Source organism: Xiphophorus couchianus, chromosome 6, assembly GCF_001444195.1.
Source record: "Xiphophorus couchianus chromosome 6, X_couchianus-1.0, whole genome shotgun sequence".
Taxonomy (NCBI): domain Eukaryota; kingdom Metazoa; phylum Chordata; class Actinopteri; order Cyprinodontiformes; family Poeciliidae; genus Xiphophorus; species Xiphophorus couchianus.
In genome coordinates this window covers 10,880,322-10,902,472 of record NC_040233.1, presented here as the reverse complement: position 1 = coordinate 10,902,472, position 22,151 = coordinate 10,880,322, and the positions used below count along the sequence as shown (strand labels likewise).

At 38.1% G+C, this 22,151-nt stretch overlaps 1 protein-coding gene across 3 annotated transcripts; it reads right to left on the bottom strand.

Annotated features, from left to right (window-relative positions):
• Positions 1–2,288: 2,288 nt before the first annotated feature.
• Positions 2,289–21,217, bottom strand: LOC114146795 (integrin alpha-6-like). 3 transcript variants are annotated; one of them, XM_028021161.1, is made up of 26 exons: positions 20,675–21,212; positions 12,885–13,012; positions 11,837–11,916; positions 11,448–11,709; positions 11,102–11,233; positions 10,334–10,547; positions 10,047–10,240; positions 9,858–9,955; positions 9,028–9,155; positions 8,851–8,940; positions 8,170–8,231; positions 7,850–8,019; positions 7,630–7,773; positions 7,415–7,530; positions 7,101–7,257; positions 6,929–7,012; positions 6,762–6,841; positions 6,569–6,646; positions 6,388–6,490; positions 6,104–6,271; positions 5,406–5,501; positions 5,192–5,302; positions 4,626–4,724; positions 3,817–3,942; positions 3,579–3,650; positions 2,925–3,040 (listed from the first exon to the last, which is right to left on the bottom strand). In XM_028021161.1, the coding sequence occupies exons 1-25, from the start codon at positions 20,854–20,856 to the stop codon at positions 3,582–3,584; spliced, it is 3,171 nt and encodes a 1,056-aa protein (XP_027876962.1). In that variant the 5' UTR covers positions 20,857–21,212; the 3' UTR covers positions 2,925–3,040; positions 3,579–3,581. The 3 variants fall into 3 exon arrangements, with proteins under 3 accessions (XP_027876961.1, XP_027876962.1, XP_027876963.1); XM_028021162.1 differs by having other exon boundaries at positions 2,931–3,040; positions 3,571–3,650; positions 20,675–21,217; XM_028021160.1 differs by lacking the exon at positions 3,579–3,650 and having other exon boundaries at positions 2,289–3,040.
• Between the last annotated feature and the right edge of the window lie 934 nt (positions 21,218–22,151).

Below are 22,151 nucleotides of genomic sequence, written 5' to 3'. Positions count from 1 at the left end.
TTCCAAGTGTGCTAAGGTCCTGTCTTCAGTTTATTATCTTGCAACTTCTAGATGCATCTCTGCACCAACACACCTGAATCAAATAGCTACATTCCTTCATCAGCAGCAATCCAGCTCTGCAGGGGCCTGGTAATGAGCCATTCAGGTGTGGTGGAGAAGGGATGCATCTAATAGTTACAGAACAGTAGCTCTCAATGACTAGATCCCTGATCAAAACATGTGTATTTGTTTTAGAGAGAAGTGAAAAAAGTGGCTGTATTACCTTGTTTTTAGGTATCTTAGGGTCAATGGTCAAATGGGCAGCCAGATATACAGGCTGAGCATTAATCCACTGATCTCCACTCATGATCTAGGAAAGGAAAAGGTGTTCCAATCTAGTACAGGAAGAAAGAAAATATTAATTCATTGACAAAAACTGAACCAGCAACACCACAATAATAAGCTCAGGCTCGGTCAGATTTAGTAGAGAGTGTCTGTGAATGTCAATCTTCAGGTCTTGCTACAGACTGTCAGCTAATTTAGATCTTAACTTCGAAAGGACCTTTAAATATTACCACACCTCAACCTAAACCATTCTACTCTGCTCATTCTGCTGTTATACTGGTCTATCCCATAAAAAGAAAATGAAATCTGGGGTAATGTAGTAAAGTAAGATTTACTGGTATGAATATTTTGTGATCTGTTTTATGTCTGCAAGTTAACTGTCTCCTCTATTTGTCATTGGGGTTGTTTTTTGTTTTTTTCCAGAATATTTCAGAAAAAAATATTCTGAATTTTAGTTTGAGGTTTACCCAAAGAGCACATAATTCGTTATTTTACTCCTAAACTATGTCCTATCTACAGATAAACATTTGTATTAAATGAGATCTTACTAAAATGAAGAGTTGTGTCAAGTGTACTGTTCTGTGTACTGGATGTTCTGTAGCTAAAAACAAAAAGAAACAAGCCCTGAGGTACTGAAGAAGAGCAGTAATATGATGTGAAGCCAGTTCTCTGACACAGACACACGGGAGCTGAAGAGGCTGCGCCTGGACTCGCCTGCGCCTCAGCCCTTTTGGATTTTAAAGCTGCAGGTCCAGGTCCAGTAATGGAGAATATAGACATGTGAGTGAAGCACAGTGTCCTGTATGATAAAACACATTCTTCAATCAGTTTTAAAAATCACAAGAAATACCTGATCTTAGTTTTTACACAACTACAGCAATGATTCATTAATCAGCATACATGTGTCTACATCTTCTTTGCAGTATTCCCATTATGTTCCTCTATTTCCAATTCAATTCAGTTTACTTTGGACTTTGGGTGGGTTTTGTAACAAGAATCTGTTTTTTCCATTTTTGTCAAACCTTTTTTTTTTTTTTGTCTGGCAACTTCCACTGCAACCAGACGCTGCCTCTCGAATGAAACAAGATTTCAGATGCTCAGACCTGTTTTTACCCGTCATAATGTTCTCACATTCATAGTACGGTAATCACCATGCGCTCTGACAAGTTCATGCATTCCTCAACCTTATTCAACCTTCAACATTTCCAGGTCTCACACTGTAGTGTTATCATTTGTCCAAAAAGACAAGTGATAACACTATCATTTGCCTTTGTTATCATTTGTCTGCAAAGACAAATTATAAGTTTCCTTCTACTTATCACAAAACAGTAAATATATAATCATTTAGTGATTATATATTAGATATGCAGTCCCTGGCCAGTTTATTAGGTACCCATTGCTTGTACCACCAGGTTTGGGCTGTTTTGAGCCCAAATAAAAAGACCTTAACCCTCCTGCGGTCTTAGTGCAGCACTCAGAAAGAGAGCGGCATGTGTAAGGGGGTGTCCTGTCAGACCGTCAATTCCCAAAACCACACACACACACACACAGAAAAAAAACATAAACATAAAAGCGCAGGCGGGGTCATTGCCACCCTGCCGGTGAAATCTCGTGGGGTCCAATTGTCCCCCTTTTAAGATCATGGGACGGTTTAAAGACATTTTGTCTTATTGCTAACCTGAGTGCTCGCAATCAAGGTTTTATATTTTTGGGTTTGTTTTTTTTTACAAGAGGCCTTTGTTAAAAACCTTTGGAAAATTACAGGAAGACTGGTGTTAACATAGTGACCATTTCAATATGTAGGTAGGGGGTCAGTTGTTCAAACTGCTTATCTTTTTTTTCTCCTCACTGGACAAATTCTCCCGTTTGATCTCACATCTGAAGCGAAAACATATTTCTAAGCTTCCATCATGGATATTGTGAGCTACAATAATTTTGAACACAACTGAGCAGAACAAAAGCTGTAAAGTAGTTAAAAGTATTTATTAAAAAAGCATTTAAGTCCCTGTCACACTTTCCATGGCGCCATGATTTTTGTTGTGGCCTGTTTACAGTTTTCAGCTTCCACTCAAGATACAGATTATGTGCAAACAGAGGCAGAGGAAATAGGCCATTCACTAGGACAGACTTAGGGTATATACAGAAAATATTATTTTTGTGTTATCTTTTGGGAGCATACCTTGCATACCTCTTCCACCTTGTCAAACAAAAACCAAAATATTCCATCCAAGAATAAATACAAACAGTTCAAGTCATTCAAATGAACACAACACTGATAAAAGTTTATAACGTCCATATTTCTAGGCATCACTGAATGTACAGAATAAGCTCAAAATGCTTAAAAGACAGCCTTTGCGAAAGTCCATCTCATACATTTAGCTGAAGAACATCGAGGTCCCTTAACAACAGTGTTTGATTCAGTCCTTAAGACTTATTTCCAAATGATTTAGTTTTCTATCTCAATATTACAAGTCCTCAATGTGCAAAGGCAGGGCAGCAAAAAAATGAGATTCTGCTGATCCATCAATAAGTGATAGATTTGTTGTTGTTGTTAGGAATAGTGTTCCTTGTCATGCCAAGTCGTCATCCATGGCTTTGTCTCCAAGCTGCCCCAATTGTCTTTTGCAGAATGTACCGCTCTCTCCTCCCGTCTGATCCGAACAGCGCTGTAACTGGGAACCTTGTCCTCATATTTGGCACGATTAAAAAAGCCATACTGCAGACAAATAAGGGAAAATCTTAAAATTATTTGTAAGAAATATTTTTTAACAACCTCCAGAGACAGCAAAGCAGATGTAGATTGTTGCAGCATAATTAAGTTAATCAACAAAGAAGTATGTTGATTGACTGTGCCAACTTCTGGAGAAGGGATCTATTTAAATAGTCCTGTTATTTCAGACAGAGAGCAAAAAACCTGCAGACTAAGTGACTGCATCTTCAGAGGCAACAAAATGAGGAAAAATAGAAAAAATCAGTGAGTGGAGATAATCTTTAAAGCAATAGATAACCCAGTAATTGCGTGTCAGCCATCACCTTGGCCATGCAAGTAAAATCATACACACATTATCATGTGTGAAAACCTTATTTGGATAATTTCTTTGCAGACATTGTGATTCAGCGCCTATATTAGTATATCTTTCACAGAGCGAGAATTGCCCATTGCCTCATTTACTGAAAAGAAGCGCTTTTACAGCAAGATGGAGCAGGATGGAAAAAGTTGAATATCTGACAGATCCAATAAGTTACCCTCTCACTTTTTATGCATTTGCTGTCAGCTTCTCTTTTTCTGATGGGTCCTCTTTATTCTTTTTCTCAAAGACTCCACACTGGAGAGAGGCAAATCATTAGAAACGTGTTTGATCACTTTACCTGCAGTTGCTCTGCTCATGGTGTCAACAGTTCAACAAGTGTATAGAACTAAAATTACACACATATATGTACAGAATGTGTTTAATATGAGTTAGAACGGCGTGAACCATAGTTCACTTTTACCTTCCAAAGAAGGAAAGCCAGCAAAGCCAACAACAAGAGGCCGAGTAGGATGGACAGCACAATGATCCACCAAGGCACTCCTCCGTACTGAGCAGAACGCCTCTCTGGAAACACAGACAGTTTCACCTGGAAAACAAAACAAATAAATAAATTAAAAACACATCTGCATTATTTTAGTAATAGTAGGTTATCTAAGTGAAGCAGCAGATGCTCTTTAAAATATTACACTGTTCTATGCTTTCTCAAAACTTATGTATTACAAGTAAAATCTACTTGTCGTCTTCTGCTCCGCTCATATTAACCCAAATGACGAAAACTTGTGATACATCGGACATTTAGTTCTTTGTTTTGGATATACTGGTAAAATATTAGTACAATCTTATTTAACTGCAGAGCAGTTTGCAATCAACGATCCAAAAATGGAGAGTTCTTGACCATTCAAAAATATTTTACTATACACTGTAAAACAATCCTGTCTCTAATTAGAGGGAAAGTACCAGTAGCTGTGGTTGCCAGAATTTTACCGCATAAACAAGGTAAAATATGTATTTATACAGGTTTTTAATAGTATATACTGTATACATATATATATATATATATATATATGTTTGTGTGTGTGTGTGTGTGTGTGTGATGGGTGGGCGTGTGTGTGTGTATGCTGGTGATGTAAAAAATCAATATTAGTTAAACAAGTATTTAAATATAAGCATTATTTTTAGACTTTTTATGGAAAACTGAATGTAATGCAATAAAAGAAAAAATTATGTTCTTGGTTCTTTTATTGTATGTATCATAAAACATGTTTGTACTGTTGTCTCGGCGTTCCTCAGCATAGTGTTTGTCGTCGCGCTATCAACATGGAGAGAGGCCTTTACCAACACCTCCACATGATGAAACTTGGAATAGTCCTGTTTCGAGAGAAAAGAGGGAAACACTAACTTCAATCCACTTTGTTTGTTTGAAAAACACATTTGCAAGATAATTTATTCTAAAGATAAAATCTAGAAATTTTTTTTAATTCAGTTATTGTCTTGACACTCCATAAAAACTTTATACGACTACAATAAGTTTTAGAGTAAAAATGGTGTTTTATGAGGAAACTATAATTCAAATTTTTGACTTTGAAATCTTTTAATAAAAAAAGAACATTTAAATTAAATTTGGTTATATCACATTTTCTTATGTTGGCATGTTTGGTATGTCAACCTAGCACTCTTTGCTTGTGTAATAATACAAATCTACAACCATCAACTAAGTTTGTTAAATAACACAAGTTAATCGTAACTATGACTTTTTTTTTCAAGAAATGTTTATAGTTGCAACTCATCTCAAACCAACATGAAGAAGTTGAGTTAAAAAGGTCCATCCTGGTTACCTCTATAAAGGTGCTATTCCACAGTCGGGCCTTCAGAGTGATGAGTGCGTTCATGTCCAGGCCCCCGAGGGGGCACCTGATTGTCACACATTTTGCTGTACTGCCACATGACTGCAAACACACAGAACAGAGTGATAATTGAAGCTTTCACTCTGACTTGTGGAGCAAGCACTTTAAACATTATAAAGAGGAAAAACTGGTTGTGTATCGTTACCAAAGTTTCCTTGTTGTCATCTAGGCGTGAAAAAGCGTAATCAGTCCTTTTCTCTGTGATTTCCGCTGCTCTTCTCATTCTGGTTTTAACTGGTTCCTTAAAGCAAAGCAGGAGATTTACCAGTTTTTGCACATTTTAAAATACTTGGGTAGCATGAGTATGTATTCAGTGCTTCTTGGTAACTGATCCAGTCAGTTTCCTTTAGAAGTCTTTTAATTAATCAATAGAGTACCAGTGTGAAATTTCATTTAGCTGTGTGGTTAGGGCATTGTTTCTCAATTCCGGTCCTCACGCCCCCCTGCCCTGCATGTTTTAGGTGTTTCCCTTCTGCTACACACCTGGATTGAATCTGTGGGTGATTAACAGGCTTCTGCAGCACTTAATGGTCATGCAATTATTTGCATCAGATGTTCTGGAATAGAGGCACATCTAAAACATGCAGAGCAGGGGGGGCTGAGGACTGGAATTAAAAAGCACTAGGTTAGGGCCTCAAAGGTTTGTTTGATTCCCATTTGCTGCAAGGCATATAGAGGGAATAGGAACTATGTGAGAAAACATGCTCTTGTGTATCATTTTCCTTTCACTTTATCAACTGTGCACTACTTTCTACACGTTTGTCATGTTTGTCAAGTTTATAGTGGTAACATAACAAACTGTTTAAGTGTACAAATACTAAATCTCTGAATATATTTACTCACCAAGTTTAGAAAGTTCTCTTCGTTGGGCGTGCAGTGTATTCGCTCCACTCCTGTGGAGCTGACCTTCATGAGGTAGAGCAGCCATTTTTCATACTTTGTAGATTTTGGCCACTCTATTTGGAGGGTGGCAGTTCCAAGGTCTGTCAGTCTCTTTCCCAAGTTGATTATCTGTGATTAGTTGATAAAAGCGTCACTCTTCAATCCAGTCAAAAAGAATATCAGCTTAGACTGATGCAAATACAGATTGTGTACACAGGTCGGACAAGCAGTTTCTCTGTACTCACCCTGAACTGGTACGTGACTGCGCTGCCAACGTCGCTTTCGGTCTTCATGGCCATCTCACCTTTGACGTTCCCACTGAAGTAAAGCTGAGATGGCTGGACTTGTCTGGTAGGATGGCGATGCACAGTTAGTTGCCTGGATCAGTACAAGTGTGTGAGTTTCTCACACATCAAAAATCCTTACCCTGATAAGGACATCTGCAACACAATGGCTACCTTAGCCTTTGCTTTCACTGGCATTAGGTTCTGCTGGGTACTCGTCCTGTAAAGTTCACACATTGGTCAACTGAACATCAGATTTTTGTGAACTGCTGAATAAGGAAGTGAAGTGAAGTCAGAGCCATTCAACACTTGGTGAGGCAGAATTGGATATTTACGTTTTTAGCACAAGTTCAACCTCCAATTCAGAAGTGCTGACAGAGATGCCCGCTGTACCCAAAATAAGGTAGAATGTTGTCTACAAACACACACATAAAATACGGTATGTTAAGAATTTCCAATATGCTTAAAAGAAATTAAAAGGTATTTAAACATAACGTCTTACCTCGGAGTCACGTTTGAATGGGTTCCCAAGCTCACAGTCAGCCATAGATCCATTTTTATTTGCTGTGCAGGTGACTTGCAGCTTCTGCAATTGGTAATAAAGCACACTGAGAACCAGAAATTGGGAACCTGGTGTTGTATGGCACAGAAAGTGCTAGGAGAATATGCAACACCTCTGGTGAGACGAGGTAAGCAGAATAGGTCAACGAACTGGGGAAGTTAGCAATCACAGAAGCTTCATATGCGTCGTCTCCATGTGGATTGGTCACCGTCACCTCTAGGGCAATGTCTTTTTGGCTGCTGAGTGAGAACACTGGCACGCCATTCTCCCTTTAAAACAAAGTCATTTTTGAGTCTATATGCTGATGAGCATGTGATGTACACAGTTCCATCGAATGCACTGTATTATCTCTCTCTGGTATTAAGGTTGTTACCAGAAACTCACTAGAACAATCAACATGAAAAATAAGATTGAATATCCGCTTACAAGTTCAAAGGAGTGAATTCATCTTCATCAGTCGTTCTGTAGCCGTAGCGATATCCAATCATAAGGTTGCTCTGACACAAATTATCGTTGCCACATCCCTCTTTAACAAATTCCACCTGCAAACATGTTACAGTCAAAATGCAACACGTGCAACATTACAGCCACAGAGGCCTTTCGATTAATTCCCTTTACACAACGAGTTTCTGTAAAAACACCTTGATTCTAGTTGTCTGGGCATCGTTGGCATCAAGGGCGGGTGAAAGCTGAGAAGCTTGGGTCTGCCTACGTTTACGTTGAGCATCTTGAATATTCACAGAAACATCGATGGGAATTGCCCGCAGCTTGTCTTTAATATTTTCCTGCGAGAGAGAAACATTACGCAAAGTGTTTTTCAATCCAGGATATATTTTATTACAAATCCGAAAGTAAACCTACCTGTATTGCAAGTTGACGTGTAAAACATTGTTCCCTTCCTTTTGTGTCCATGGTAATGGTCCCTTGGTATATATAGTTACTATCAGAGTCAGAAGGTTCTGTGAACATTGCTCTTGGTAAAAGATTGGTTTTCATCCGGTCAGCGTCCGCCTCGAGAGAGTAACCCACCGCTTTACAGGACAGGAGAAGGTACAGAGTGTAAGATAAATCAACAAATGACTATAGGTTTGGTTTCAAGGTTTTGTTGTTTGTTAAAAAATAAATAAAAATCATAAAATTTTGCTCAAAGCTGCTAAATGTATCAATATTTGTCAGCTTACTTAGCCTTGGAGCATAACTGCTTGGGTTAGCAGTGTAGGTGAAACACGTCTTTACTTTCAAGCTGTGGACACAGAAAAGTTAAACCACAATCAGAACCAGCAAACATGTGGGAAGGCCATTGATTTTTCAGATTTAAAAGAATAAAAAAGCATGACAGTTAAAACCTAGTTTGAACCCCAAACACAGACCCTGTCAACAGATTAGTTGTTGACAGGTGACAGTAGGGGAGTCACGTTCATCTCAGGTTTAATTCATGGATAATTTCCTCTTTTATAAAAAAGACAGCCAGTAGATGAAAAACATATCTCTCCTCGCCTCTCTCCTCCTGGGAGATTCCTGAAACGAAGTCCACTGTTGAATAACCATATAAAACACTTCACATGAAGAGTCACCAGTTTACAGATTCTATAAAAAAACTTTGCTGTCATTTGGAAATGATTTATTCTATTTGTAAAAAAAAATAAAATAAAAATAGAAATGGAGATTGTCTGTTTTACCATCTGATTTTCATGAACCCTATATTGTGTATCATGCTGATTAGTGAGAGGAATTTCCTTGTGTTAATAAATAAAGAAAATTAAGCTTATGTTCAAAAAATCAACCTTTTTTTTTTCAAGAAATGGGGTTTGCAGTAAAAGTTCTTCCACAGACTGAAGAAGAGACAAAAGAGTCAGTCGTACCAGAAAGTGTTGCCACAGTTCTTCTGGCTGAGGTTGATTTTACTTGGTGAAAACGTAATTTTCTTCTGGATGTTTATAACTGGTCTGGCTCTGTGAAGGAACGGTTCAGTAACAATCTCAGCAAATAACATTAAGCAGCAGTCCATCAGATCAACCCATCAGCTTTGACTTTCTCACCTATAGACAAAGACAGAGTCTGAGAGGGATCCAACAGCCAGGTCTGGATACGAGTTCTTATCCAGGTCCATGTTGCCTGCTAATGAATAGCCAAACTGCCTCACTCCAGAAGACTTGCTGGACAAAACCTAAAACACAAGCTTTGTTAAAGTGTGCATTATATATTGAATAAAATAGACATCTTTATTTGGTGTCCAATGGGAATAAACTAGTAAATACATTATTTTGAAGACTAAAGACACAACGGTAGGTTGAACAGCAACGGCAAAGTCAGTAATTCAGCATTAAAACATGGAAAAAATAATATGTTTTAAAATGTGAAACATATCAGACATGTCTTGTTAAGGATTTACTGTAAAAACACTGATGTGGACATGCTAACGAATAAACTGAACACATTTTCAAAAGTCTCAAGAGTCATTTGAATCAAACAGATTGAAACCCAAAACACAGAAAGAACGGACTGACATTGTTAAAAAATTCACTGCGCTGTTCGTTGCCTTGTTTTGTAAGTATTACTTATTTGACTGTCATGTAAACTTATGACAGTAAAACAATCTTACATAACCTTAGATAAAGATACAATAAATTATTACATTTTGTCACAATACAAACACTATTTTTAACGTTTGAAATATGATGATGTTGATGTTTTTAAGAGCTCATCTCTTTAACTACATCTCCTGAACTAGATGACCTCTGCTCAGGCCAGACATTTTTAACTCATCTCTGTGTTTTTCTATTTTTTTATTTTGTGAGTTTACTGTTTATAATTCTGTGCAATACTTTAGCTGCTTTTGCTATGAAATATATTGCACTATTTTACCTACCTGTGATGCCTTGTCTGTGATTTCTCCTCTGGCTGATCCATGGTAAATGTAAACTTTGCCTGCACCGCTGTCTTCATGAGGAGCTCCCACTGCAAAATCTGACAGCAGGGCAGTATACTTCAACGTCTTCTCCGGGTAGAAGATTTCAAGAGCGATCAGCAACAGCACACGCAAATTATGCCTCCTTACCATGGTAACCGTCCTGGTTAATATCGCCAAGGTTTTCCACAGCGAGGCCAAACATAGAGACTGCGGGTCCATCTATTCTTTTTGGTTTGACTTTGTTCCACTTTCCAGCCTTGTTGATGTAAACGTAGACAGCTCCTCCAATTTCCGAGTCCTTCTCAAAATACTGAGGGGCTCCAACAACTATGTCCTCCCAGCTAACGAACAAGAAGATCACAGACTCATTAGAGTACAGTGATGGACAATTAGAGCAGATGTTAAGGAAGTGTTGGTTAACTCTGCACTCTTACCCATCCCCGTTGAGATCCAGCACAGTCAGATCGTATCCAAAAGAGGAAGCCAGGCCCTCCCCTTTAAGGGTGAATTCCTCAAGAAGGACCCTGCTGAATTCTCCACCTTTCTTTAGCAGAATCACTGCTCCACTGTAGTAAGCTCTGGGAGCTCCTGCCACCACCGTCAGCTGACCCTTGTTGGTCAAAGATTTTCCAGAGTCCAGAGAGAAACCTAAAACAACGAGTTTATGAAATAATTCACATTAGAGAGAAGTGAGTTGGTAACGTTGACATATTTGGTATTGTCGCAGCACCATACTGCATTATTCATACTGCTGCCTTTAAATCTTTCACATTTTGTCCCATCACAGCCATTTTTTAAATTATTTTAGTCTATTTTGTTAGTAGGTAATGTGATAGACCAACACAGAGTGCCACATAATTGTGAAGAGCAAGGACAGGATACTCCTGGACCTAGCAAATGCATTAAAGTGTCTTGTTGAAAGATGGGAAAATGTGGAAAGATTAAATAGGATCAGATTTTTATTTGTGTCCCAAATGGGCAATTGAAGTTACAGCAATTACAAAGACTAAAAGACAAAGTATCAAAGTTAAAAAATAAAAATCAATAAAACATACCAAAAAAGACATCAAATATAAATCAATACATAATGGGAAGAGTACAGCAGTGTATACCGGCAGATGCTACTAACACTAACAATCAGATGCGAGTCCCCCTACCTTGTCCTGCACTAAAGTAAGTGTAAATATAACTGCATATTTTACCCATGTAACTGTTGGGAGGAGCAGGAACCAGGTCAGGGTTCTTCTCAGTCTCATCTCCTGCCTCGAATGGTCCATCATTATAGATACCTATATCTATAAAGGTGTCATTCCTTTGTTCCAATCGTACCACACCTTAAAGCAGGGAGCAGAGAAAAAGCAGAAAAAGATTATTTTACTTGCAATCAAAATTTGTCAAATTCTATCTATTTCTCTATTTACACGCTTTTTTATAAAGCATAATGTCAAACATATGGCACAGTATGTAAATCAGTAGTTTCATTTGTCAATAAAACTGAGCTTCAAGAAAAAGTATGACATGTTCATGTGACTTGTAAATTTTAACTACCTTTCCAGTTGTAAGCTCCGGGAGCCCCAAAGATGAAGTAGTGGAAGTCCTTGTCGAATGTAGCAGAGAGGCCCTGCTGGCAGGAACCGAACCTTTCGTGGCCTCTGTTCCGGTTGTTACAGAAATGCCAGCTTCCGCCATCTTCACTTGAACGGGGATCAATAGTTAGATCCTGACTCAGCACAAAGCAACGGCCAATGATGTCACGAGATTGATGAGGAGAGTTGACGTTTTTCTGCCGCTTGTAGCGATGGGCGCAAGTCTGCCAGGGAGAGGGACTAGAGGTGAGGACAGCTAGATTTTTGTCTTTAAGAAGTGTGTTTTTTTTTGTGTGTGTTAGGTTGGTTCATCAGTGCGGTCTAAGTGTGATGACGAAATTAGATTCTTACTAAGACTTTGCCTCCTGGTCCCTGGCTGCTGACCATCACCCCCATCCACTGGTTCTCTTTGTTTTCATTTCCTGTATCCTCTATGAAAAGAGACAAAAATATGAGGGAAAGACAAAAAACTTTTAACAAAGAAAATCCAAAAGTGGGATATCTTTTAATGATAGCATGTGTTGATCTGAAATATTCATTAATGCCACAGATTGAGCTTGTGAAGCAAGTACAGTTTATGATTAAAATCTGTTTATTTACAGTCCCTAAGATGTAAACAGGGTTAGAAAAGAACAGTAAAATTTATTTTTTGATAAGGCTAACTTATTAGCTGTGGCATTAATTCCCTTGGCGGGGTTAATGGCTGATAACATTGCAATGGTGGCTAATGCTAACTCAGAGAAGAGTGTGAATGGAAAACACAGAAAATCAATGAATCCCCGGTTGTAATTACAGATAAATATGGCAAGTTAAAAAATGGCTGTATAACGTTTTATTTATTCATTCATATTTGGGCGGAGGGAAGGGCCTTGACTTTGGTTGATGGGTCACAATCTATCTCAATTTATAAGGTACCAGAAAGTCTGGCTTTGTTTTGCAAATCTGTAAAGAACAGATCTGGATTATGCAGTAAGATTACATTTTTTTTAATCATTTAGAATCTGGTCCCAAATTCACAAAGCGAAACCAACAAAGGATCCAGACCACATCACAGAACCAACCAATTAACTCAGAGGGCAAGCTTTTAAACTGTGGTAAGAGGCCAGAGTACATGAAAACTCAATAAAAGAGCATGAAGTTCTTAACACAATGTATTAGGGTAACTATTTCTAAAAATGTCAAAGGGTCAATAGTGTAATTCTCAAAAAACTATAAACCAGTGAGCGAAACGAGGGCTTATTGACAAAGAGAATTTACTCATTCAGATATATTTTTATTAATTTGAGAGAGAGAAAAGTAATGTACCAATTTATATTAAGGAGACTAATAACATTTTTATGCATTTAATGATCAACTGTCTGTATTTATAATTCCCTACGTGTATAAAGCTATATCTTACCGTTATTATCAAAGACAACTCTTGAGCAAGCATCAGAGTTGGAGCTCATTTCACATTTGTAGATTCCTCCTGTCACCTTAGATTTTTGACCATTCAGTGCTTTGGCTTGTGGTGCTCCAACCAGTAGTCTGCAATAAACACACAAACATGAAAACAGTTTATTCTTTTATAGGTGCAAAGCAGTCTCTTGCATTCCCCTCTTGCATGTGTCAAACGGTACTCAGGAGATGAAGCACAAATGAGTGAGCACATCAGCCTCCATGGTGTTACAGTGCTCTCCTGTGGATGCCTGAATCAGGGTTTCTACTGTGGAGAAGATTTTACATACACACATACAATTCTTTGCAGGGAAAACTGTCCCACTCATGACTCTAAAAAAGTCAAATGCAGTGTACTTTGGCTTTAAATAGCTGCAAGTCCTGATATTACTTCAAGTCATTTTAATGATATGCTAGAAAATTACCCGAGTGATATGAGTTTTATCTGGCTGTTTTGAGAAGAGTAATGCAAATATTTCAACACACTACTGATCAGCTGCCAGAAAAAATACTGCAATCTTCCTTCACTTGCAAGAAAAACAAATATTTAAAAACATTTCATGAGCAATATTAAAACTAGAGGAGCACCACCCAACTCTCTTATGATGGTGGCTTCAGCTTGTTGGACTCCTGGTGTCACTTAATGAAAATACACAAATCAAATGCTTAATGAACAACTATCAATAATCTATGGACACATATTATGCCCTTCTTCACCCTTCAAATGACCCTTGAAGTTAAGCATACAGCACCATACTTTCTTCATTACATTAAATCAGATAAACCACTTTTAGCTGGAAAACAATGCATCCTCAGAGAATCTACTGAGAATGACTGTACAGTAGAGCAGAGACCCACCAAATGCGATTAGCATGTTTGCAACACAGACCTGACCCGTCTGCTTTTTGATCTGCATATGAAAGATATGAAACTATTTATCTACATTTCAGAGAGTATAAATTATGATAAATGCTAACATGCTGCACACTTAGAAGAGTTAGCAAAAACAATAAATCATGTTAGGGAACACTTCACATGCTGTTAACAGTCCCTTTGCATATTTAAATATATATTTTAGGATTTGTTAATTTTTTAAGACTAGGCAGAAGGGAAAAAAGCAACTGCATGTAGGGACAGACTTTTTTTGCAAAACAGACAAGTGTACAATGTTTATCCCATTTCTCACCACTGGATGGGTTTGGCCTTGTGTCAAAACCACACAACTATAATTTGTGTCCTCATCCACCCATCATGTGTCCAATCAAACTTTTTTTTGAACTGGAAGCAGGGACTGTGTGAGACTGGAAATTTGATATCACAGAGGCTGGAGACAATTCTACACATTGAGTAAACAAACAAGAATTATCCTGGAGAATAAACATTCATCTGAGTGATGTGGGATGGCAAACCATGCTTACATGGGAGGAGGGAATAATTAATGAAAAAAGTGTAAAGTGCAGTAACAGGTAAAAAAATAAAATTAAAAACAAAGAACACTGTTATTCTTTACATAGAATTGACAGACAGCAACAACCAATTGCAACTAATTAAAATTACTCAGCTGATTATCAGCAGATGTAAGTATCTCTGCAATGCAGTTGCTTTGATAGTTTGATAATCAAGAGCATGCAGGAAAGTATAATACCAAAAATGAAAGACTTCATCGGTTACCTTAAAAAAACAATTGTTGCTACCTATTAATCTGGGAAGGGTTATCAGACCACTTCAAAAATATATAAAGTTCATCCCTTTGCAGTGACAACAGAAAGTTTTTTTAGAGTTATCAATGTTCTCAGGAGTGTATGTTCCAACAAATCCACCCCAATGCTCTGAGGAAATAAAAAAGTTGTGTCTAAAAGTCCTACTTAACATGTCGAAAATTAGATACATGTTAGTAAAAGAAAAGATCAAAATGGAAAGCCAAAATGGAAAGCCAACAGCGCAAGTTGGCAACGCAACTTAGATTTGCATGGCTGCCTGTGAATGAATCATAAGGCATCCAAACAACGAGATACACCAAAGTAGAGATTGAAGATCATAATGTGCCGCACCGTATTTAGGAAAAATATTATTTTTTAGCAGCCCCAGAACCTAGGAACCTCACAATCACAAAAATCAAACTTTAATTCCTTTACATCATGATCCCAAACACAGCAGCAAATTGACAACACAAAGGGAAAAAAATGACATGTTGCAACATCTCAGTCAAAGTCCAGACTTCAACCTGATTGAGACGATGTGGTGGGGCCTCAAGAGAGCTCTGCAAAAACAAATGCCCACAAGAAACTGAAGCAATGCTGTGCAAAAACTACCCACAGCAATGTGTGAGAATCATTAAGTCATATGGAATAGCCCCTTCTAATTGCTGTTGCTAAAGATGGTTCTATAAGCCAATGAAAGATGGAGTGTAGTTTTTCCAATAATGCTATTAGCAGTGATAGAAACTTTATTTCTGCATAGGCAGGAATCTTGGTTCATTACGTTTGGGGTGTTTGGTATGTCAAAAATGACTCAACATATTTTAAAATTCTCCCAAGTTTCAGCTGCAATATTATGCAAATTAAAAACAACTACAGTCATAAATGATTTCAAAAACATGTAATTATTTTATATGGCATTGTATAATTCAGAACACTAACTTATGAAAAGGAACAGAGGCTGATGCCAACAGACACGTTGTATCTTTATCAGTACACAAGGCTTCGAGACAAAGGGTTGAAGTGCTGACAAGGTGTGATAAAACTGACCCACTGCTCTAATGACAGCCACTCAATTGCTTATCATTTACCACCAGCAGAGGCAGCCCTAAGAGGCAGGCTTTGACCACAGGAAGAGTGTGTTTGGGCCTAAGTGAAGCATGCCTGACACAGACACACAAATCCTAACCAGCCACTTTATGAGGCACCCTTGTTAACAGGGATTCAGCCAATCCCACCGAAGGCCACTCCAGGCATTTACACATCAACATTATGAGAATCAGAATCTGCTTTTTTGCCCAAGATTGTGCCAACTTAAGTGGAAATAAAATTAAGGATAAAGTAATAGTATGCATATGTATGTACAGCCATTTTTGATATTAAAAAGGGAAAAAAAGAAATGTAGACTGTGGTTTTAAAAATGTGTTTATTTTGTTTGACTGTTCAGTCTGTAAGGTGTCCATCAAGGAGACAGCCTGCAGGAATGAACTGTCTGTGTGGCGGCTGGTTTAAGCAAATCGCATACCGTAGTAAAAACATTTCAGGCTGGTTTTTCTTTCCATTTAATGTTTTTTACATTTTGTGCACCAACATTGTGAAACAGTCTACTACCAGATGTCAGACAGGCATCCTCAATTGTTTGAGTCAAAATTAAGGATCCATTTGCTTTAAATGGTGAATAGGACATGAAATGTTGCCATTTTTCTGTCATATATTACTGCATTTTAATTGTTTTTAAATTGTAACTTTAGCCTCATTGTTGGTTGTAAATTTTCAGTGAAGCACTTGATTTAAAGTGCTTTGTAATTTTTTATTTTTTATTTTTTGCATATGTCGGGGACCTTTATGTTTTTTGACCAGTGTACTCATCTTCTAATAACTGCATGCATCATGTTACAACACCATAACACAATGCTCTAATCATCACAAACTGATATCTACATGATAGTGAGTTTACTACACCTCCACCGTGACCAAATCTCAATTCAGGAGAGCAGCTTTGAAAGGTGGTGCAACAGGAGTTTCATACCATGGATGTGAGTAAGACAAATACACAACTGCTTGATGCTCTCATGTCAATATGGACATGAGAGCTTCAAAACACCTTGTTGAATCTTGAAAAAAGGCAGAAGTATGTACTAGAAAGTAATGTCTGATAAAGTGATTGCTTTCAGAGGTGGCAGCATGGTACAGACTGGCTACAGTGCCCACTGGAGAAACATCCTAATGAAAGAGGTATGCTGTTTGCATAGCAGCTGACTTTCTGCCTTCTTGGACAGAGTGTGTTGCTTAGCAGCATCCTGTAGCTCTCTATGAATTGCCAAATGGGTTGCAGATTTGCAAATCCATGACAACAGTTACCCAACTTTTCCCTCTGTCTGCATTGAGTTTGCTGGATCTGACAGGCTGAATAATAGCTGGGTTTGGTGCCCAGATACAAAACTGATTTACAGTCTTTTCAACATTCCTGAAGCAGTCACCTTTGATGTTAGATAACCTTAAATAACTGGAGGCCATGGGGATGGAGGCCTAAATCTGATGCTCATACTTCTTCTTTATCAAATACACAAACCACATGCTTCCACATATAACGCTAACCTCAGCACAAACATTCACGGTACCTCCCAACTTCCCCAACTGGCTGCGTTGCTTTCTCCTCTCTCTAATGGCACTTATCTGAGTGCTTTGTGCTTCGTGCTCATCTTCTTTCTTCCTTTGATTATCAAACACACGTGCATATATTTATAGCACCCTACACCCATACAGGTTTCCTCCTATCCTGAAGGTACAAATGAAAGTTGTAATTTCAGGAAATAAGAGACTGTGAAGGATATAAGTGTGACCAAACACTGCCATGAATGACAGGCAATGAAAGGGCTGTGACTCACCAAGCACACCCAGCTGTAAAACAAGCCAACACTTAAGCATACATGCTGTTGCAAAAGACCTCCAAGAACACTCAGGAAATAAAATTAAAAATTAACAGCAAGCACAAATTAACTATCTGTCTCCTCTACTTCTTCCTTAGGTTTAGGATGCACGGAGCAGCACACTGAGTGGTCTAAAATGTTGCTAAATATGAATAGTGCTCAGTTGCAACATGTAATTGCACCATTAAAGCATGCCAAGCAAGCAATGGAGCAAACATTCACATGCAGCATACAGTGATACAGAAAATTACACATATCAGAGATTACAGTTTTATAACAGTAACATGAGCACCATGCACCATTGTGGTAAAACAACCCACAGTAATCTGACATAGAGTTGTATTGCAGTTTAGTAAACAATAATAGTTGTACTGCCCTTTAAAAAAAAGAACCAGACAAAATTCCAAGATTGATTGATTTCGCTCAGTAGTTTAGTATTTAACTTTATAACCTGAGAAAGGGGGGAACTCTGTGGACGCCTTGGTCTCATGCTGGTGACCATGTGTCTTTCATTTAAACACAGATTGGAATAAAAGCAGCGGTATGTAGAGCTGCAGTAAAAGAATGTAAAAAATTATACATTTGACATGAGGTAATTTGAGAGCTTTAGACACATCTGAATGTAAACAGGTCAAAGGAAGTTACACTGGGGGAGAATCTGTTCTGTTGTTCAGACAGTGGCGGTTTTTGATATGAGCAATGTGGCTCACTGACCAGGGCAGGGTAGCCTGGGGTGTGGCCTGTGTACTTGAGAGTTAGAGGGGTTTTTTTTAGTATGTTTGCTTTGTCACTTGCATTTTTCTATTGTACATATTCATATTACCACAATAGCAAGGTGGTATTCCCTGATTCTGTGCAACCACGGTAAGAAAATGTGACGGTGCTCTGTATTTGCCTAAGGTTGCCGTCGGATTTGCTACTCTTTTATTCATTTTTTGGAATTGTAGATTCTGATTTGGGACATGCACAAAGGGTAATTTTATGTTTTCTTTTTTATTATTATTATTTTAAAGTTTTAATTTGACTTTTATCCTGTGCAATTCTGCCGAATAATTTAGAAATCTCTTAGTGGGAATATGTGAAGAAAAAACGTGTAACAACTTATAATGAAAGTGTTCCCACCCATATTAAAAGTCTATCAGCATGTCACATCTTGACTCGCCACTATTTGCTCACTCTACCTTGAAGGTTTCCTAATCTATTAGATTATCAGGATATATCTCTTGCCCGCAGTCATCTTTTGATTATTTGGGTGTACGCTTAGATTCACTGTTGTGCCGAAAATGAAACTTCTCAACGCTTTCAGCTTTCTAGCGGATATCTGAAGGTTTCGGGATCCAAACTAGACGATGGTTGGAAGACCTGATCATTGTATGCACATAAGCAAAACCTTGCAACATTTAGATGTACTCCTTGTCATACACACTTGAATTAAATGTCTAAACTGCCTCACTAGCATGCAGTTAAGCTTCACAGAGTTATGTTAATGAGCTAATATTGAAGCCAGGTCTGTTGAAGCAGAGAGACATAAAAGTTGCAGGAAGTCGGCCCTTAAAGACTGGAGTTTGAGACCACTGCTCTAAATTATGGCTTTAGCTTCCGAACGCAAATGAGGAGATCACAGGAATCACAGCTGAACTTTATTTCAGGATAATTAGTGTAACTATAATTTTATGACAACTGTGAACTGAAGAAAGCTCAATGAGACCTGTTGGATTAAAAGGTGTTTCAAGAATGTATTTGTTTAAAGGTGTGTACAGTTATCCAACTAGGCTTCTGCAACTTTTTACATTTCCCTTCAAACAGATTTATTAGTCTTCATTTGATGTATACAGGATATATGTCATATTAAATGCAGAAAATGTTTTCGAAGAATTTAGCAGTCCAAGTAACAAAAACTTGGCATTATTATAGAGGTTTGTCCACTTTTGAGAGGTGTGAGAGTACAGCTCACTTTTGAGTACAGCTCAAAGAAAGCTGCACTCAAAAAAGCAGATAGAAAAGCCTGAGTATTGATCTTTTCTGCGTTAAAAGCAGCCACTAAAAGCATTTTACGCATTATTCAAACATGGTTTGTACTACTCTGTAAATACAGTCTGTCGGAAATGTTCAAAACCTGGATGTATTACATTACCAACTTCAAATCTCCCTGTTCACAGACAAGTGAAATTAACTCCAAGACATTTGACAATTAAAATACATAATATAAATTAGCACATTTGATTATTAGTGTTTTTCAAGCCTTACTAGAAGCACATTTAGTCAAACTTTGAAGGCTTTCCTCAGATACTGAACATACAAATAAAATATAATAAAATATAATATTCAGTGTGGAATATTGTATAACAACAGAAATCACAACAGATAATCACAAATTATCTGTTGTGATTTCTGGTCAAATCCAGCATCTATTTGAAAGCAAGTTGAATTTAACAAAATGTTATGCTTCGATTGTTGACTTTGTGTTTTATGACATTGTACCCTTTGTGTTTTTACGATGTGAACCACTCTGAACTGCCTTGTTGCTGAAATGGGCTACACAAATAAACTTGAGTGATTATGCAGAATACCTGTCCAAAACTCTTCAAATTTTCTCTAAGCAAATGCTTATAGTCTCTTTAAAAATTTGACCTCATTTTATTCAGAAGACAGAAAAAGGGTAATCGTTTGCGCAAGCGTATTGAAAACCTTTGGAGGACGTCCAATAAAAACTGATAATGAGTAACCTAGGGAAATATTAACAAGTGCATACTTGGTGTTTAACTCACGACAGGTGCTCAAACGTACAGAAGGATTTACATTATCTATGGAATGTGGCGGCTTAAAGACGTCCTGGCGGAAAAAAAAAAAACTTTTAACAACCTGTTACATACCTGAGCTCACATTACTGCATTATAGCACTCTGTTGATACTTCATTGGCTCCCAGGCTCGTTTTTAAAATGAGTTCATTGGCCCTGAAGACACTTTAAGAACCTAAAATAAACTGTCGTCTAATCTGCAGTGAAGTCTCAATTACAGGGATACTAGAGTTATTTAAGAAAAAAAAAAAGAAGAAGGCGCAGTTTAAACTCGTAGGTCGCCATAAGCAATGGTGTCCCTCTAAGCCAAGACATTGTATTCTTACATTCTCTTGTCCTCCGGATAAAGCTGCCGGTGCATGGCGAGAGAGAATCCGAACAGGCTGCCTGGGTCCCCGTCTCTCCTCAGGACGTCCTCGGTGTCCAAGTTAAACGCAGACAGCAGCCCGCCACATGCCAGTAACAAGGCGAGCAGCCACAATCCGCGGGTGGTGGTGTTGCCCTCCATGAGAGAGTGCAAGTTCCCAGATGAGAAGAAAGGTGAGTCTTTGGTGCAGAAGGTGCAGAGTGCGACAGACAGGGACTTGGAGGGCTGAGTGTAGTCCACAGGCAGCCCCTCCTACTGGTCTTACTGCCACACTCACCGGCCCACCTCAAAACAACAACACAACACAACAAAGCAATACAGAAACGACAGGATTTTGAGTAATATTTTTTTTTCATGAATAAAAAAACAAATCTGAACATTGCGTCAAGCATGTTGTAACTCTGATGCTACTAGATGAATTCAAGAACAAGGAATTGCCTTCTGACAACACCTAAACATAATCTACATTTGTCATCCAAGTATAAATGCAGTTTCTCCTTGAAGGCCTCAAAGGATGTTTGAGTACTAATATTAATGAAGAAACAGCACCATTAAAGACAAAGAAAAACAGCAGACAGGTGAGGGGCAAAGTTGTTCCCGAGTTTAAAATAGAGTACTGAAAGATTTAAATATCTCTCAGAGAGCTGCTCAATCTATCACCCTAAAAGTGGAAAGAGAACGACTGCACCAAAAATATTGTCCTCCATCTGAACTGACAGATCAGGTAAAGGGAGCATGAAGAAAAGCAGACAGGGGAATTGTCTACTTAAATAACCTGTAAACAGGGTTAGTCATATCAATCAATCAAATTTTATTTGTATAGCACATTTCAGCAGCAAGACATTTCAAAGTGCTTGTCATAGACCTTTATTCAAGAGTGGCAAGAAGAAAAGATAACTATAAACGCTTAATGCTTTGAGTTTGGGACACTATAAACATGTGAAAGAAATTGCTTCAGTCAGATGAAACCAAAATGAAACCTTTTTCTATTTTTTAAAAACATCCAAAATACTATTTGGTATTTAGAAAGTGAAAAATAATTCCACACGCACAGTGTTGATCTAACACTGTTTTGTTTTGTCCCAGTCAAAAGTCCAGACATAAATCCCATTGAAAACCCACAGCAGGCCTTGGAAATTACTGTTGCAAGGTGGTTTCTTTTCAATCTGACTGGTCTTCAGATATTTAGCTAAAACGAACGGAGAAAAACATGCAGTCAACATCGACAATCTTTGGGAAAAAGTTAGAGTTCGACAAGACATTGTACATGTGCAGCGACTGAAACGGTGCTCCAGACTACACTGGCACCCTCAGACTGTAAATCTCCATGTAACACCATAATAAAGGCTGCCTTTAAACTCCCTTGGAAACGGGCATAAACACACGAGTTCCATGGCAGAGAAAAATGCTGGCAAAAATAATTTGCACTCTTGTTC